Source organism: Diospyros lotus, chromosome 9, assembly GCF_014633365.1.
Source record: "Diospyros lotus cultivar Yz01 chromosome 9, ASM1463336v1, whole genome shotgun sequence".
NCBI lineage: Eukaryota > Viridiplantae > Streptophyta > Magnoliopsida > Ericales > Ebenaceae > Diospyros > Diospyros lotus.
This window is the reverse complement of record NC_068346.1, coordinates 30,255,179-30,270,033: the sequence shown is the minus strand read 5'-3', so window position 1 is coordinate 30,270,033 and position 14,855 is coordinate 30,255,179. Positions and strand designations below refer to the sequence as shown.

General features: G+C 33.4%; 1 protein-coding gene across 1 annotated transcript; it reads left to right on the top strand.

Annotated features, from left to right (window-relative positions):
• Window positions 1-211: 211 nt before the first annotated feature.
• LOC127809349 (uncharacterized) lies at window positions 212-14,227 on the top strand. Its single transcript, XM_052348113.1, has 3 exons — window positions 212-289; window positions 12,135-12,938; window positions 14,006-14,227. The coding sequence occupies exons 1-3, from the start codon at window positions 212-214 to the stop codon at window positions 14,225-14,227; spliced, it is 1,104 nt and encodes a 367-aa protein (XP_052204073.1).
• Window positions 14,228-14,855: the final 628 nt, after the last annotated feature.

The window sequence follows — 14,855 nt, the reverse complement described above, 5'->3', positions numbered from 1 at the left end:
GATCGCCTATAAATAGAGGGAGAAGAGAAAAGAGGAAGGGAAGAAATGGAAATAGAAGTCGCGGTCGAGAGAGAGAGAGCGAGGGCCGAGAGATGCAAGGGAGAGACAGCTTGGGCTGGGTAATCCGAGAGAAGCAAGGGAGAGAGAGAGAAAGCTGGAAGGGAGGTGGAGGTGCGGCCATGGCAGCCACGAAGCTGCTGTTGCAGCAGCCATGGCTGCAGCTATGGCAGTTCCGCGTCAAGCAGGGAGGCCCGAGAGGCACAACACGGCGATGGCGGGCAGCGCGGAGGTGACGGGAGGCTCGAACAATGGTAATAGGGGCGGACGAAGGCGGCTTGGGTTGGCTGGTTTCAGCCATGGCAGCACGCAAGGCTGTTCGCGCAAGAAGAAAGAGAAGGAAGAAGAAGAAGAAGAAGAAGAGAAGAAAAAGAAGGAAGAAAGAAAGAAGAAGAAAGAAAAAAAAGAAAGAAGAAAGAAAAAAAAAAGAAAAGAAAAAAGAAGGGAGTTGCAGGAGCAGGGGAGGCGGGAGGAAAAAGAAGAAGGAGAGAAAAGAAAAGAAAAGGGAGAAAAGAAAAATGAAATGGGAAAAAATATCAAAAAATTCTAGAAAAATTTTGAAAAATAGGAAATTATGTTTTGGTAATATTCCCAAAAATTTTGGGTGAGAAAATAGTTCGGACATGCGTTTCGAGGATATGGAACGCATACCGAGAAAGCCAGAGAGACTGAGTCAAGGTAAGTAAAATTTTTTAGAAAATTTTAAAAAATCAGGAATATTATTTTAAGAATTTTCGTAGTGAAATATTTGAGAAAATATTTTAGAAATATTTAATCTGGATTTATTGGGGAAAAAATAGGAAGAAATAGAGAAAAATGATAGAAAATGTCAGAAATTATGAAAAAATAGGTTTTAATGTTTATTTAAATAATTATGGTGATTAGGATGCTTTGAGACTTAAGTTAAAGTGACTTGTACGAATTTTGAGATTGGTACGCAAATCGAGGTGATGCAAGAGGCAAGGCACAAATATCGAGGTAGCCCGATAAGTTTAAGAAGGTAAGTGGTACTCCCCAATTAAAGTTAGTTTTATGGAAAATGGTTGGGTTGTAAGTGATTTATGTTCCTCGAAAATATTTTCATCATATTGACATGCCCTGATATGTATCCATCACGTAGACTGCATACATGACATAACTATGAAATGCATAAATGCACGTTGATATAATTGATCACTCGCATTTGAGGCCGTAGGGAGTACAAACTGGCACCGCTACTTTACCAAGGGTGCACCCATACGCCTCGACTTCGAAAGAAGGGGCCGCAAAAATAGTAGGTAGCATGAGGGGTGCAGTTGACACCTACGAGATAAGATATTGCATACACACATGATATAGCATTATGTACCCTTACTTAGATGATTCATCATCTAACTTGGGTTTTGCCTCTAGAATATTCAAACATTCCAGGTGGAGATTGTAGCAGATACAAGGATAAAGGAGGCATGAAATGGCACTTAGCATAGTGCATAAAGAGTGAAATGTATGTTATGTAGACCATGTATTTAAGTTCTACTACTTTGAATTCTGAATGTTTTGAGGAATGTTAATGTATATTCTTGTGGTTAATGAAGATGTAAGAATTGATTTATGATCAATGTTAAGATATCAGGTTTCTATCTTTGCTTCCGCATTTGATGTGTATAATGATTCTCTTTCGAGATTAATGTATGAGAATTCTGGGACGGATTCGAGGAATGATGTGGTTTAGTTTTAGTGTTTGAAAGAAAAAAAAAAATTTGTCCTGAAATTGTCCCAAGTTATAACGCGCCCAAAAAGCGGGGTGTTACATTAAGATTATTTATTTTTCCCGTTTCGCTATACATCTTCAGTCGATCAAATTATAGCCAATTCATGGGTGCTTTACCTGAGTTGAGAACTGACTTACCAAGCTCGAGAGTTACTTTCCCCTTCCTCCATCTCATGAGTAGATCTTAGTTTGATTATGGCAAAAAAAGGTAGAAATGACCTCATGTTTTATTTTTCTTGATCTTATGTACTCCTATATTTGTCTGACTTATGCAAAATAAATATAATTATCTTATATTTAATAAGTTTAATATGTTGTTTTATAGAAAATATTTTATTAGTCAACTATTTCATCAAATTTTTCTATGCATAAATTCAGGGGGAGCATATCCTCAAGGGGAGTTATGTTTATATATGGTAAAACATGAAATTTTTCTTATCATTAAAAAAAGGGAGATCGTTAAGGTCAAAAGTAAATAAATAAGATTTTGATGATAACAAAAATATCTTTATAATATAAATGTATTTTTTACTCATGCAAAAAATAAATTTATTTTGAATTAAAAGTGTGTTGTCTTTAGATATGTTTCCTTATTTTGATTATTTATGTCTCAAAAGTTTATGTTTGAATTTTCATATCTTGATAAATGTATTTCTTACTCATGAAAAAAGTAAATTTATTTTGAATTAAATATGAATTATTTTTAGACATGTTTCCTTATTTTAATCATTTATGTCTCAAAAGTTTATATTTGAATTTTCATATCTTGATAAATGTATTTTTTTCCCATGCAAAAAATAAATTTATTTTAAATTAAAAGTAAATTATTTTTAAACATCTTTTCTTGTTTTAATCTTTTATGTCTCAAAAGCTTATATTTGATTTTTATATCTTGATAAATATATTTTTTTGTTATACAAAAAGTAAATTTATTTTAAATTAAAGACGAATTGCTTTTAGACATGTTTCCTTATTTTAATCCTTTATATCTTAAAAGTTTATATTTGAATTTTCAAATCTTGATTTCTCATCTAAAAAGTAAATTTATTTTGAATTAAATGTGAGTTGTTTTTAGACATGTTTCCTTATTTTGTTCTTTATTATTTGAGAAAATCTAAACAATTTTTTAATTTCAAACTTCATATTAACTCTTTCTTTAATGACTAGTTTGTTTAGAAGATGTATATATATAGGGTAAATATAGAGGCTCAAGAAAAAACAAACTTGATAGCACATTTAAATAAGAGTAAGAATGTTCAAAGTACTGGAAATGTGCTGGTTAGTAAAATTCTCAACCGTTAGTGATTTATTTGTAATTGTCTCTAATTATGAGTTTGATATTTTTATTTATTTGTTGTGTAAAGTGATTGAAAGAGCACAATAAATTAGTCACTTTATTCAAATACTGTCATTTGATCACTCAAGTGGTGTACATTTACGAAAATGGATTCATTTATACACATGCTAAAGTTTAATACGGCACGATAAGAACCTAAAATAATAATTTTAAATAGTTGAGATATCAAATTTTAATATTTTATATATCATCATATTTTTTTAATTATTAAAAAAACATCGTATGTATTAAACTAAAGAAAAATGTTAAATATAAAGACAAATTATTTCTTTCTATACATGGCAGCCTTTATATTTTTTTGTTTTTCAATTCTTTTGTTAAGTTAGTAAACAAGAAGCTGCCATCGTTCTTTATTCTTAACTTATTAAGTTTAATTGCACGTCTTTTACTTTTTGTATGGAATTGTTTAGTACCACCGAATATTGTTCTTTTTAACTTTTTTGTTCGAGAAAGAAACAGCTGTCGGTATTGTTGCTGTGAAGCCGTTGAATCCGAAGAAGATTAGACGTTGGATCCAAATCACACCAATTCCAAATGGTGACCCCACACACATTTGATCGATGATGGGTGAATTTGTAAATTCACACTTAGTCCCACGAGAGACTGGGTTTGGGAGTTTTCCATTTGTCTTGAAATTTGAACCATTTGGAAGGGGAGAAGGGCTATTGTAATACCCCGAGAGCCCAGAAAAATTAGTATATATCGAGGATAGTGTAAGAAAGGAAACAACACCAGCTGGATACCTTTTGGACTGAATGTTGGCAAAGAACTCCCAAGTTAAGCGTGCTTGATCTGGGGCAATCCAGGGATGGGTGACCCCCCTGGGAAGTTCGTGTAGGCCCATCAGGGTAAGTTGTTCTGGTCCTTCCTATCGCTCGATCGGGATGTTACAGTTGGTATCAGAGCCGACCCCCGAGCCTCTGAGCGCGGTGGTGGGGCAAACCTCAGCGAGGAGGCTGAGTCCCGATAGGGGGTGTGAGGCCCCTATGGGGGGTGCGTGTAGGCACCTTAGGCGAATCTCACATCGGCCATGCACGGGGAGAGATCTGGGACCGGTTGTAAGGTCGCATGACGAGGACGTCATGTGCTTAAGGGGGGGAGAATGTAATACCCCGAGAGCCCAGAGAAGTTAGTATATATCGAGGATAGTGTAAGAAAGGAAACAACACCAGCTGGATACCTTTTGGACTGAATGTTGGCAAAGAACTCCCAAGTTAAGCGTGCTTGATCTGGGGCAATCCAGGGATGGGTGACCCCCCTGGGAAGTTCGTGTAGGCCCATCAGGGTAAGTTGTTCCGATCCTTCCTATCGCTCGATCGGGATGTTACAGCTATAATGAATGATGGATCTGAAACCAATCCTCTCCCAGATCTATCTCTGAATACGTCTCTGGATACATATATTGAAGTAAGCTAATAGATCTGTTCAACTGATGTTGACACAAAGTTTAGAACAAGTGCAAATTTGTTATCATTTTAAGTATAAACAAACTACATGACATACATGTGAAAACTTATATTTACTTATTGTTTATTTCAAGCCAAGCCAATACTTATATTTAAAGTAAAGCATGCACCATCTGTCTATATTTGTATCAATTATTTTCACCTACAATATGCTATTCAACAGAGTTGACGGAACAGTTGATTAGTTATAAGAGTCATGTTAGTTATACATCATTTATGTACATCTTGAGCTAAATAATGCATATAAATATTTCTTGTCTCACTGTGTCTTAGGTGAGGGCATTTTAGATATTAAAATATCATTATGTAGCCCAAGATATACACTATGATGTATCAATAACATTTTTATAGTTATAAAGACACTTGAAGTCACAATTGACATATGAGTTTTGTTATATATATATATAAATGTGAGAAAAGGAAAAAGGGAGCTCTGTTATTTTGCCAGCTATTAGATGTAGGGATTGAACAAAAAATTGGTTAAATTGAAATAATCGAATCAAATTAGTCGAAATTCACAGTTCGGTTCGATTTAATTTGTAGGGCGATTTGGTTTGATTTATAAATTTGAGTTTTTTTTTTTTTTATTTCAGTTCGATTGGATTTAATTCAATCTCTTCACTAAAAAAAATAAAAATAACAAAATTGACTGAAAATGTCATTTTTATTCAAGTAAGCGATTTTTTAATCAAATAATATCACTTTTATTCGAGTACCAAATCTTTTTAATCGAATAATATTTTTTAAATAAAATCTGCTCATAAAAGTTAATCAAGTAAAAGTTATTCTTAATCAAATATGAATTTTTTAATCAAGTAGTACTTATACTTATTTTCAATCGAGTAATATTTCTACATTAAAATCTGCTCACAAAGATTAATCAAGTAAAATTTGTTTGTAATTAAGTAATATATTTTTTTTCTCGAGTTATGTTTATTTTACTTGAGTAACACTTATTTTCGATTTTTTTTTCTATTCTTTGGTCAATTTATTTTTTTTCATATTTGTTTGATCTTTTAGTTTTCAATTTGTTTTGATTTTGTATTTGTTTGGTTAGTTTATGGTACTAATTATATAATCTTTATTATATTATGGGATTATTTTATTCTATGCTTCGCTAGACCCAATCTTGGGTTCAACTGAATATGGGTTTAAGTTGTTATCAAAGATTACTAATTTGTCATAATCGAAACCCAAACATGCCTTTAATTTATTTTTTGTTTTCATCCTATTGTTATAATGAGAGAACTTTTTATTCATATATTGAAAAAGCAAAGCATTGTAATATCATTAATTTTGTTATATTTTCTGTGAATCATCAAATGTGGCCCATAGGATTGGGGGCCATTAGGCAATCATGGGCTGCCCTTTGGGCGCCTACTGGAGGGCCAATGTGCAACCACCTTTGGGCAGCCCAAGCTCTTGGTTTTCTGGCCTTTTGTCATGTTGCCTGTAGTCGTTCCTTTTGCACGATCTTATCCAGGCCGTCTGTGCTGCTTTATTGAGAGCAATCTCAGCCATTCAATCGCCTTATTTATCACGCCTTGAGATTGATGATTCGGTGGAGAGGAAAAGACTAAAGAACAAAGGGATTCGATGGTGGTCGTCATTTAGGGTTTCTTCAGTTTCTCTTTCCCTCTGTTCTCACTCTCTGTAAATGTTGTACAGTTCGTCTTCCCTTTTTCGTGTTATCTGGTTTTTGTCTTGATCAAATGTAAGCTCTTAATCTGTTAGTGATTCTGAGCGTTTTTATATTGAAAATCAGGTTTGTTTTTGGGGGTTTCGATTTCATTGTAATCGGATTGAATATATTAGTGGAGTGAGCTCTTCTCACCAGAGCTCAAGTGGACATAGCCCCTGTTTTGGGGTGAACCACTATAAATCTTCTACCTTTTGTTTTGTTTATGTCTTTATTTCATCAGAGTCGATTTTGACAGTGTGTGCGTGTGGAGATTTGCTATCTCTGTTTGTTCATAACAAATTTATTGTGAAAGATTTTTTCTGCACTAAAGTTGTATATATAAATACAGACCATAAAATCACTTAATATTAAAATTAATCTAAATCTCATCATCAAGTGATTTTGGTGATTATACTAATGCATATAATGTCAATTAGAGATGGTGACCAACTGGGGTGACCTTGCCCCGTCCTTGACTTTGAACCCTAATACACCGCCTCATACCCAAGTCGAACAAGGCTTTTCACCCCATTCTCTGCCCTAATAGGGTGCGAGGCGTGGTTAGGGTGCCCTGAATCCAATGCCTTTTTGCTAAACAAATAAAAATAAAATACCATATTATACACATGTAAATAGTTTCAACCTAGGATATATCCATCGTTATATATATACAAATAAAAAAAAATATTTCAAATCATATTGCATAATTTTTTATTTTTAAATAAAATAGAAAAGAATATTTTGGAATTCATCTTGGCAATGTTCTGTAACATCAAAATGATTTATTTACTTAATTAATAAAATATATAATATTTAGAAAAAAATTACTTTAAGATCGGACTGCATTTTCTTTTTTTGCAATCTGGGTTATAAAATGTTATAAATGATCTTTAATAAAGTGTATAAAAATAAAGAGTTCTTAAATGTATATTTAAAATGTTTCATAACTCTTTTAAAAAATAAGTACAATATGAACTGAAAATAGTCAATCTCTAATATTTGTATATATTCCTTTTTGTATACAATATTTTGACACTCATAAAATTATAATTATTTTTTTAAATAATTAAAAACACATTTTCATAAATTAACAATTATTTTTAGAAAATTATAAAATATTTTTTTTATGAAAACTAGTTGTCAAAATTAATTTTTTATGCTAATTTTTTTTATAATTTTTTATATTTTTGAAAATTATAAAAAAAAATTATGCTAATTCCTAAAAATTAATTGATAATTTTAAGAAAAAATATCATTAATTTTTTAAATAAGGATTTGTAAGTTTATAAATATTAAAAAAACTCTAAATCCCAAACATCAAAAATCTATAAATCACTAACCCAAAAAAATACTACATTCTTCTATTATCAATCACAAAATATAACGGAACTAATCTCCATAATTTCTCTATTGAACTCAAATCTATATCTCTCGCACTTTTTTATTTTTATCCTTTTTGTGTCTCAAGATAAATATTTAAAGTAATAATTTTTAATAATGGACATACGAAATCTTGATATTGTTGAATAATAGAAATCAAACGCCATATTTTTTATTTAGTGCGAGAGAGCAACAAACCAGTTAACATATTCAAATACTATAAATTGGTTATTCACGTGACATGTTACTTACAACAATATGTGCATTCATATATGCGCTAATATTCTGTCACGGTAAGAATTTAAAATAATAATTTTTAATAATTAAAATATCAAATATTAACATTTTGAATTTCAGAGAAATATAAATGCTAAGTACAAATATAAATTCTTTCCTTCTATATATGGAAACCATTATTCTTTTATTCTTTAGCTCTTTTGTTACGTTAAACAAGAGGCTTTCGTTTTTCTTTTATTCTTAATTTGTTGATTTTAATTGCATGTCTTTTACTTTTATTCTTTAATTACTTGTTTAGTTAGGAATATTTTGCTACCAAAAGATATTGTTCTTTTAATTTTTTGTCACACAAATATTCCCACCACTTGCATATATATATATATATATGTCCATATATAAGACAATTGAGCATGCCATTTCCTTTAGATTCATTACAAGTGATTGCCATCTTCAAAAGGAAGAACTCTCTTTACATATGATTGTTTGATTTCTAGATATGTTCATATATAGGGCCTAGAAAACACTTGACTCGTGATAGAAATACAAGAAGAGATTGAAGAGGAGAAGGTGAAGAACAAATGATTGAGAATACGGAGTAAGTAAGTATCGATAGTTTCCTCCGACATGTTTTATTCATTGTTTATGTTGTGGGGATGTCTCATCACGAGTGGTAGATTAGACTTTGTTATTTTGGGTTGATTCAATTTTCTTTGTGATGCTTGGAGTATGGCCTCTCTTGGAATTTTTTTAATAAATTCATACTTATAAAAAAAATATATTTGTACAAGATAAACACGTAAAAATTTGTGTAAACTCAACTATTAAAGAGGGTTAAAACTTTAATCATAAGGTAAAACTATAATATCTTAATACCATATTAATGAGAAATCTTTAATACTATGTAAATACCCCATTATTGAAAAATCTTTAATACCATGTAACTACACACAGATTAACAATAAATAAAATATTCATATGAATATAGAGTGCAAAAGCTAAGGACAATGGTCTAGATGAAAAAACCCTCAAGAGCCTATATCTTTAACTCGGCCAAAGCTTTCTCAACTTCATGTCAAAGATGGTTCTCATGCCAAAGATTTGTTTTTTTTTTTGGTTTTCTTTTTTATTATTCCCAAATCCTTCATAATGAAGAATTTGCTCAAATTTATGTTGAAATTATCATTTTAAACTCATGCCTAACAATGAGCATAACATCCATATAAAGTAAAAGGCTTGTAAAATCATCATTAGAAAACTTTTCCTAAAGACACAGGATCTTATGGGTGAGCACTATATACTCAGAAATATTTGTACTTCTAAATCAAACCCAAAATTTCAACTAATTTGGTTCAATTTTGGTTATTATTTTTTCAAATTTTGATTTTTGTTTTTCTAAGATGGCTTAAACATTACTTAATTAATTTAAACATATTAAATCCTAAATAATTAATTAGAAGAGAAATATTAGGATAGAATGACCCATCTTAAAGTGATAACAAGCGAGATGAATTTTAGTTAATTTTTATGAAATAATATATAGGTTACTAATACTAGTTATTTAATGTTGTAGGGAAAGGTTTCAATTCCAGGGTGGATCTCAGTTAAAGGCGAAATCGATATTAATAGCATTGTGAGTATATATTATTATTCATATTTTGATTGGATTTTAATGGTTAAAAGTCTGATCTTTCATGAATTAAATTAAGACGTGTATTTTTAAATTGAATTGTGTATATTTATTTATTTTAATTTTTCATGAATTTCTTTCTGACAATGAAGCCATTTATATATATTCATGCATTATTGTCATATTCAAAAGAATTTTGGAAGGCCTTGAATTTATAAAGTAAAGAGTTTTTAAAAGAAAGCATGAGAAAATTTAATTTTAAAATCTCGTGGATCGGCTGTTGCTCCAAATTTAGAAAAGACTTGTCAAATAATCTGATTGGTTCAGGGAATGTTAGGGCCAAATATATATTAATACTATGTGTGTCAATGCAAGCTTTTGCTTTTTTATAATATGTAAATACACATGGATTAGCCCCCCGTGCGTAGATCAACTGGTAAAAGAAGAATCACTAGAGTGTTGCTCTTTGAGTCTTTAGGTTCCGTATTTAAGTTCTGATCAGTAGATAGTTCAGCAAGTAAGGAATGACCTTGAAAATAAAAAAATATTTGTCATCTTTATGTTTGTAGTTGTGTTAGGGGTTGAAACTCGTCTGTTAGGTTCCTTGATTTATTTCTTCTATTGAAATCATGGGACCGAACAGCAGGAATACTTGTGATGGTACGATAACAAAAAAAAAAAAATACACATATTGACAAAAACTAAAATATCCCTATGAATAGAGTACAAAAGCAAAGCAGAATGCAAAGCAGAATGGTTTAGATGAAAAAGATCCCTTAGATAACCAAAGCTTTATGTTCTTTTTGTCAAAAATGATTCTCATGCCAAATATTTGTTTTTTTTTTTCTTGTTTTTTTATTAGTCTCAAATCCTTCGTAACAAAGAATTTGCTCAAATTTACTTAAAATTATCGTTTTAAAGTCATGCCTCACAATTAGCATATCGTCTACATAAAGTAAAAGGCTTGTAAAATCATTATTAAAAAGTTTTTCCTAAAGAGATAGGTTGATAACTTAACTCCTAGCAAATATACAACTCCTATAATTTATATGAGTTCAAGTATCGATCTCTTAGGAACTAACCTATTTAACTATTGAAATTATATAATTAATTATTTTAATTAAACCTATCAAATATTAATAATTTGATTAAACTAATCAATTAAATAATAAAATAAAATTTATTTAGAAGGAAAATTAAATAAAAGAAATTAATTGATTTTAATAAGACACTAGTATAAACCTAGCTATGCATTGCAAATTATGAATTTTAGGTGAATGAATTGATAAATTAAGTGTGTTACGCCCAAATTTTCTAATGCGTTCCTTATCATATATGTAGATTATAACAAGTCTATTCCCATTTGATAACTTTCTATATCTCTATGAAAGTTTAGTTAAATAAAAACGCATTACGATTTGTAAAATTCGAGATTTATATATCACCTTATTTATAAAAATCGCACAAAAAAATCGAATTCTATCTCTAGTCGATTTTTATTTTACGGTGTATAATGTCTATGACGCAATCCCAATCTATCTCCTTCCCATCTCAATATTAGGTATCAAATCATGTAAATAATGGTCAATAATTTATAACTATTAAATCTAATACCACACAATTTAACATAATTTAAATTATTCAATCACATAAAATCATAAAAAAATACACCATTACAGTTTCCACGGCCTTAGTTTAAATAAATTAGTTCATAATGGAATTAATTAAAATCAAAATTATATAGTTGGATCATAATGAAATTAATTAAATATAAAAGAAAAAGAAGCTCTCTGGCCAGATCTGAATCAAATCTAAATAAACGAATTCTGAATCAACGGATTGCCAGGTTGCTACAGCCTCGCCTTGCGCGCCAACAGCTGCCTCAGCCACGCCTGCTGTAATATTTTGTCCGCCAACTTAATCCAAATCTTCATCCCAATATTAATATTATAAATTAATTTATAATATCTTCTTTAAACTTCAATCCTTTAAATTTAATTTCTTTACTTGTTTCTTACAAAAAGATATTCAAAATATGAAAAATTCATAAAAACTTACACTTTAAGTCAGAAAAAATAACATAAAATTAATCTCAAAATTAAATAAAAATACGTATAAAAATAAATCCTATTGTTGGTCTTATGGGTGAGCAGTGTTCAGACATATTTGCACTTTCCAATCAATCCAAAAATTTCAACTAATTTGTTTAGGTTATTTGGTTCAATTTTAGTTATTATCTTCTGAAATTTTGGTTTTTATACCAGTTAGAAGAAAAATATTAGGATAGAACAACCCATTTTAAAATGATAACAAGCGAGACGAATTTAATTTTTATGAAATAGTGTATTATATACTAATACTAGTTATTTAATGTTTTTAGGTGTTTCAATTTGTTTCAATGTGGGTCTCAACTCAACCAATAGTTAATTGTAATAGCACTCTAAGTATATGTTATTCATACTTTAATAGGATTTTATATATATTCATGCATTGCTTCTATATTCAGAAGGATTTTATAAGGTTTAGAATTCATAAAGTAAAGAGTTTTTAAGGGTAACACAATCAAAATTTAATTTTAGGACATTGTAGATCAAGCGTTGCTCCGGATTAAGCAAAAACTTGACAAATACCCTGATGGGTCTCCGATATGGGAGAGGCAAATATATCTCAATACTTTGTTTGTGGGTGACCTTAAACCAATATTGGTCAGTATTGGTAAAAATCACCCAGACACAATCAAGTTGGAGGCGTATAAGCTCAAGTACTTGAGAGATTTTGTTGAACGCACAAATACCAGTGTGGAGGAACTTCTAAGGGCCACTCAATTGTATTTCAAAATGGTCGCCCGTTTGAATTTGGAAGGTCAGAGTGACCCTAAAGTGTTGATGGAAAGGGCGATTCTTGATGGTTGCTTTATCATTGAGTTGTTTCTAAAAAATGACAAGCGAGAAGACGGGCTTCCTTTTGAGTCAGAACAGGTTCTGTATGCCTTAAATCGAGACCTGATTCTAATCGACAACCAGATGTCCGGCTCGGTCTTACAAATCTTGATCGACGTGTGTAGCCTTTCAAAGAAATCGGATCAAGATTATGACGAGAAGCTCAAGCACTTCTACAGAATGGCCCGGAAGTTTCTAGAGCGTATTGTTCCAGACCAGAAACTATACCAGCCATTTGCCGACATTGATGATCAGTTTGAGGATCTCCTAAGCATAGTATATGACGATTTGAATTGGCCATTGCCCCACCAAGCTAATAGTAATGTTGAAGTTGGGGATGATAAATGGTACTCGGTGAAATCTGCAACTAAGCTTGAAAAGCTTGGAGTGGAGTTCAAAATGATCGAGATAGACAATTTTGTCGACATAAAGTTTACGCATAAGGTATTGAAAATCCCATGCATACGCATTCGATATGGCACACCATATTGTATCAAGGTATTGCTCGAGTATGAGCAAAGTCATCGCGAGAGAAAATACCTTAACTACCTATGGTCAGTGCCGGACCTGAGTTTTTGGGGCCCTGAGGCGAGACGTAAAAATGGGCCCCGAATTGTATAATAAAATATAAAAATAAATAAATATTTATACCATAAGAATAATTTTTTTTTTAAAATTACCAATTAAAAATTACCATAAACGAAATGAGACGAATGATACTACCATAAATGAAACGAAATGAAGAAGCAACTAACGAAATGAAGAAGCAACTAACCACTGAAAGTTGAAGCAGATCTGGAGTTAGAGCATCTGAGAAGCAGATCTAATTTGATGACCCAATCGGTAATCAAGAGGTAGCGAGCCACCAGCCACAACCCACAAGGGCGAGCGACGGAGGGCGATGGCGAGACAACAACCGAGCAGAGCAGCAAGAGGCGGGTGATGCTTGCTGGGTGAGCGCCCGAGCAGCGAGCCACCGGCCACGAGGGCGAGGCAAGTCGCTGAGGACGAGCCATCGCCAATCGAGTAGCGAGAGTCGAGAAAGTGAGGGTGAAGGGCGAGGAGCAACAAGAAGAGAGAGAGGCAGCGAGCTACCAGCAACGAAGCAGCAGCGAGAAGCGAGAGTGAGGGCGAAGGTGAGGCGCGACGGAGCCAAAGAAGTAGGGCTAAGGTAGCGAGTGAAAGAGAGAGAGGGAGAAGGGTCGCGAGAAGGGGGGCGAGGGCGAGGCGCGACGGAGCCAAAGAGGAAGGGTTAGGGCAGCGAGCGAAAGAGAGAGAGGGAGAAAGGTCGCGAGAAGGGGGTGGGCGGGTGGAAAAAGCATGGGGCCTGAGTTGTGAAATTTCCATGGGCCCCTAGTTGTGAAATTTACATGGGCCATTTTCAATTTATGGGCTCCTAAATTGTTGAATTTCCATGGGCCCTGAGGTAGCTGCCTCATGGGCCTCATGGAAGGTCCGGCCCTGCCTATGGTTCATGAACAGTCTGATAAAAATCCCCTAATGATGTTCAGCTACTTCGCGAGAAAATGATCATTGACAACCAATCAGAGCTACCTAATGATGCCACAATTCATAAATTTTTGAAAGATTTGGTCAAGTCTCTAGCACTCTATCCCAATAACTTCAGCTACATCCAACTTTGCATGGATCTTGATGTGGCACCACCTAAAATTACCAAAATACCCTTACGCGCCAACGGTCTTACCCGCCACGTGGATCGCTTGAGAGACTGACACGTGGCTGGTCAACAATCTGGAGCGGAGCCCGAGAAATTCGGGTCGGGCCGTAAGACCCGTTCCACCTTGACCGAGATTCTCGGGAGTCGTGCCCCCGCTCAACACGAGTTTATCCCGGGTACCTCATAACGGGTCTACATATAAAAGGACAAGAATCCTCACCAGGTAGGCCAAGTTCCACAACTCTTACATTTATTGTGACTTGCATTTACTCTACTAATTTGAGCGTCGGAGTCCACCCAGGGGGACCCTAGCCCTGCCACTCCGTTGTCTTGCAGGTCCTATCACTGAGGTCCGACATCGCCAAGTCCGAGGTCCGATTCCCGAGGTCCATTCGCAGAGGTAGCACGTGGTGGTCGGTCCCAAAAACCATTATCATTTGGCGCCCACCGTGGGCCAGACGTCCAGACTTGCCAACCTCTTCTTTCCCTACCTCGCACTTCGGACTTCAACTCCTCACCTCGGACCTCGGTCTTTCCACAAGTATCACACGACTTTTGCTCCTGACCATAACTGCCCACATGGCTCCTCGAAGGGATGTGACTCGAAGTCAGGCTGGAGCTAATTTAGAGGTCCCACTGCAAGGGGAGAATCTACCACCTCCAGCCAATCCAGTACCAGAGGA